At 54.6% G+C, this 1,398-nt stretch overlaps 1 protein-coding gene across 1 annotated transcript in view; it reads right to left on the bottom strand.

Annotated features, from left to right (window-relative positions):
* Positions 1 to 1,012, bottom strand: part of Znf385c (zinc finger protein 385C) — a 14,132-nt gene extending 13,120 nt beyond the window's left edge. The window contains exon 1 of the mRNA XM_013037411.1: positions 470 to 1,012. Coding sequence (XP_012892865.1) covers positions 470 to 1,012 — 543 coding nt within the window. The remainder of the gene's footprint in view (positions 1 to 469) is intronic.
* Positions 1,013 to 1,398: the final 386 nt, after the last annotated feature.

Here is a 1,398-nt window from a genome sequence, read left to right on the forward strand (position 1 = left end):
GCTCTACCACTTGAGCCACAGCGCCACTTCCGGCTTTTTTCTGCTTATGTGGTGCTGAGGAATTGAACCCAGGGCCTCATGCATGCGAGGCAAGCGCTCTACCATTGAGCCACTTTCCCAGCCCCTCCTGAATTTTTTTTGAAGTTACAGATTCATTTGACTTTTTACAAAATATAGTGAACACAAGTAAAACCCAACTGGGGGCCAACCAAGCTTAGAGGTTACCAGTGTGTGGCCTATGACCTAAGAAATAATAAGAGCCACAGTGTGTGTCCAATGGCACTGTTTCATCCCCCTATAGTTTGCCCAGCATCCAACACACAGTAGGCCCTCAGTGATGGTTTTGAAAGGTGGAGGCATAAATGAAGTGTTCTGGCTGATGGTCAAGGGCCTGGCATGCTTGAGCTATTCCCAGGTGGGTTCAACGCTTCCCTCCTCCAACCCCTCCCCAACTCTGGCTGCCACCCACCTGCATGTCCCTCACCCTCTTGGGGCTGTAGTAATCGCCATGCTCTGTGCCCAGCAGTGCCTGGCACAGGTTGAATCTCTGCAGCTCCAGCAGGGACAAGCAGCGGTTGTTGGGCACATCCTCTTTGGCCATGCAGTACACAGTTGTCAGCACAGCCACTTTGGCTGGATCGACTTCCGCCTTGACGTTCCTGGAGGTGGGGGCGGTGGCCAAACTGGAGTAGGCCCCTCCATCCTCAGCTGGGACCTCAAAAGTGGGCTGACCCTGGTTGACAGCCAGGGCCTGGCGGTGGGCTCCCGAGGTGACGTGGCGCAGCAAGGCATGGCGCTGGAAGTTGTCAGTGCCCACGGTGAAGGCATTCTCTGCTTTGCCATGCTTGTTCCGTACCAGGGCCTGGCGGCACTCCAGACAGAACATCAGCTTCTGCTCATAGTCAAAGTCCAGCCAAGGGAACTCTTTCTTCCAGTGCTCATTGAAGTAACGTTTGCATTTCTTGTTGGAGTTGGAGGCCTCTCCAGCTGGCTTCTTTCCTGGGGGCACCATGCCTGGTCTTGGAGCAGGGGACCCCCCCAACACCTACCCAAATGCTTGTGCTCCCCTATCTCTCCCACATACACAGGAACCTCCCTTTACAGGGAGGAGCTGGTGGGGAAGGAGGGGGGGCAGCCCCCCAGGCTATGGGAAACCATCCATCTAACTTAGCCTGGGAAGTTTATTCCTGCTCTGTCGGTAGAAGACTGGAGATGAAAGAGACAGGGAGAGGCGTTAGAAGGTCCATCGTGGGGGTGGTGGAAGGGGTTCATGCTGTCTAGACTGTTCCCTAGCTGAAGAATGTGCTAAACTCAGTGGACCAAGGGCTTCTGGGAGTATGCAAAATCACGAAAAGGGCCAAAGATGGAGAGTTGTGGGGTTCCCAGCCCCCTTCAAGG

This window comes from Dipodomys ordii, unplaced genomic scaffold, assembly GCF_000151885.1.
Source record: "Dipodomys ordii isolate 6190 unplaced genomic scaffold, Dord_2.0 Scaffold7, whole genome shotgun sequence".
Classification (NCBI taxonomy): Eukaryota; Metazoa; Chordata; class Mammalia; order Rodentia; family Heteromyidae; genus Dipodomys; species Dipodomys ordii.